Raw genomic sequence first — 2693 nt, 5'->3', positions numbered from 1 at the left:
ATATATATATGTGTGTGTGTGTGTGTGTGTGTGTGTGTGTGTGTGTTTATTTATTTATTTGTAGAAAAGACATAGCCTAAAAGCATGAACAAAAATATTGGGGGAAAATTAGATATTGTTAATAATCCATTGACAAGGCTTTTGGTAAACTTACCAAGAAATAGGCTAGTTCAGTTTACGACCAAGCAGGTTAAAAAAAATCATGAGCGTCTTGGGCATCATAAGCGATTCACAAATGATTTCTAGAAACTAGTGTACATCAAATTTGGGAAAGGAAGTGACATGGAAATTAGTGTATTTTTGACAGTAAACACTGCCCTCCTTTCCGTCCTCACCCATCTGACTTATTATTTTCGGGGGTTAGGCTGGTAGAGGATAGGACGGGGCACGTACTGGCAGGCTACGTTAAAAAAACAAAGTGTGTCAGCAAGTCTGAGAAAGCAGAACATCCTCCTCCTCCTCCATATCTCCTCCTGAACTTGGCGCGTCCTGGCTCATGTAGAGGAGGGTTTGCCTTTAAAAGCTCAAGAGCGGGCCGGTGAACACACAGTCAGCGAGCTCCGCGTCTGAAACACATTACCTTCAACCGAGAAGTGCTTGACTGAGGGCACATCACCGACCATGAGCTCTTCACGCGGCGTAGGACTTTATTTGACGCTTTTACTCGCTCTTCTGTGCAATGCATCGGAAGGTAAATGCAGCTTTTTAGGCCCTAGCTCACGCTAATGTTTTCATGTCGTTTGCACAGAACAGCACAGACATGGATCACTTTTGCATATTAGGCCTATATATCTTATGATCAGGAATTAAGCGAAGGAATATAGGCTAGCTAAATTTTTGGGGCGTTCACGACAGTTTAGAAATGATTTGTTGTTTATGTATGTTTATTTATGTCATGTTCTGTAAGTGTTTGTGAACAGATTTTTTTCCCATGGATACCAGAGTTATAAAAACATGCGTGCAGATGTTCTGGATCTTGGCCAAGGTTTTAACAAAAAATTCTGAAGTGAAATTAAGAAATGCTTGTGATCTGCAAGCACATCAAACATGATGGAAATGATGGAAAGACACAATGTTGGGAATTTGCTTTATGTGTCACCAAAGTGCATCCCTGTCCTCCTCAAATACAACAGATAAGAGATATTATGATTCTTCAAAAACAAAAACTGTATTCATACAAACTTATTTCAGTCAACACACTCTATTACTACAAAGTAAGTGCAGAATACTGCATCCCAGCACACATGACACGATGATGCACTGTGTCTCTCTCTCAGTATCTGGTTGAAATGACTGTGCATGAATTGTGGTATAACTTGTCCGTGGTTAAAACAAGATGTAATTTTTTTTCCTCCGGCATCTTGATTGATGCTTATAATGAAATTGTGGTGTGCATCATGGCAGGCGCAGTGTTGCCAACTGCTTTCAATTGAAAGTAGCTAAATTGGCAACACTGGGCAGGCGTGGCGTACTGGTGTGTTCACTGCGCAGACTCATTGGCATGATTGAGAGCAAACGTGAGCGGTCACGGGCCTACGGCAGGGTGTGGCCAAGTAAAAAAATAAAAAATCTCCAAAAAAATCGCTAGTTTTATTTAAATATAGCTAAAATAGTTCCTTGTCGCAAACATTTTTTAAAAAGTCGCAGCTACAATGAGAAAGTAGCTAAATTTGCAACACTGGTCCTGGCTCTGTTTCGGGCTTTCTAGTTCTCCGGGTGATAAAAAGCAGAGAAATGTCCCAGCACTTGTCAAATCAAATTTAACCACCAGAAATAGCTGTTGTATGAAATTATTTTAATCAGATTAGCCTTATCATTTTATCAGCTATATTGTTAAGTAAAAAAACATGTCCAAAATATTTGTTGTTGTTGTTTTTCTCTAATACAACCCAGTGCTGGGTTAAATGGGGACAAACCCAGCAATTGGGCTGTTTTGACCCAGCGGTTGGGTTACTACCCAGAAGGTTGGGTTAAACATTTAACCCAACCGCTGGGTCAAAACAGCCCAATTGCTGGGTTTGTCCCTATTTTACCCAGCACTGGGTTGTATTTAACCCAGCATTTTTTAGAGTGCATGCTTGTGTTAGAAGCCTGACCTGACTGTTTTTGTTTTTTTGGCAGATGGCCTTCAGCGACAGTTGCTACTTACCCGTGAGGGTAAGGCCATGATCAGTGATTGATTTGTCCTGTTGATCAATCAATTCGTTTTTTTATTTCTAATGGATATGTGTTTTGATTAGTTAAAATAAATATGTTGACTTGCGAGGCAAAACACGTTATTTACATCTGTAGCTGTTAATTTGTTACCACAAAAAATTACCAATTAAAAAAAAAAAAAGGTTTACACTTTCTGTGTCTTATTTCAGAGCTGGACTTTTCGATGATGCAGAGACCGATCATCCCTGACCTTTCCAAAGTGATGGGTGAGTGATCGCTTGCTGTTTCCATTGCACGTTTCTTAATGAAAAGTCAATTAGTTGGATGGTGTTTTACATCCTTTCCTGGGTTTCTTTGTGTGTATTTAGTTGCAGGCTCTTCAGACATGACCCAGAGAGAAGACACAAACTTTCACCCAGAGAATGTCCCAATAGGTACAGTTGCATGCTAGAATGTGTTTCGTGTTGCCAGTGCACTCTAAAAAAATGCTAGGATGTTTCAACCCAATGTTGGGTCAAATATGGACTAACCCAACT

General features: G+C 40.0%; 1 protein-coding gene across 1 annotated transcript in view; it reads left to right on the top strand.

Moving 5' to 3' along the window:
* Nucleotides 1-2056: 2056 nt before the first annotated feature.
* The window catches only part of LOC107564870 (extracellular matrix protein 1-like), a 6715-nt gene continuing 6078 nt past the window's right edge, over nucleotides 2057-2693 (top strand). The window contains exons 1-3 of the mRNA XM_016250046.1: nucleotides 2057-2157; nucleotides 2367-2423; nucleotides 2526-2591. Of these exons, the coding sequence (XP_016105532.1) occupies nucleotides 2381-2423; nucleotides 2526-2591 (109 nt within the window). The 5' untranslated portion in view covers nucleotides 2057-2157; nucleotides 2367-2380. The remainder of the gene's footprint in view (nucleotides 2158-2366; nucleotides 2424-2525; nucleotides 2592-2693) is intronic.

Source organism: Sinocyclocheilus grahami, unplaced genomic scaffold (genome assembly GCF_001515645.1).
Source record: "Sinocyclocheilus grahami isolate Dianchi unplaced genomic scaffold, SAMN03320097.WGS_v1.1 scaffold967.1, whole genome shotgun sequence".
In the NCBI taxonomy this organism is placed as follows: domain Eukaryota; kingdom Metazoa; phylum Chordata; class Actinopteri; order Cypriniformes; family Cyprinidae; genus Sinocyclocheilus; species Sinocyclocheilus grahami.
This window is presented reverse-complemented; position numbering and strand designations above follow the sequence as displayed.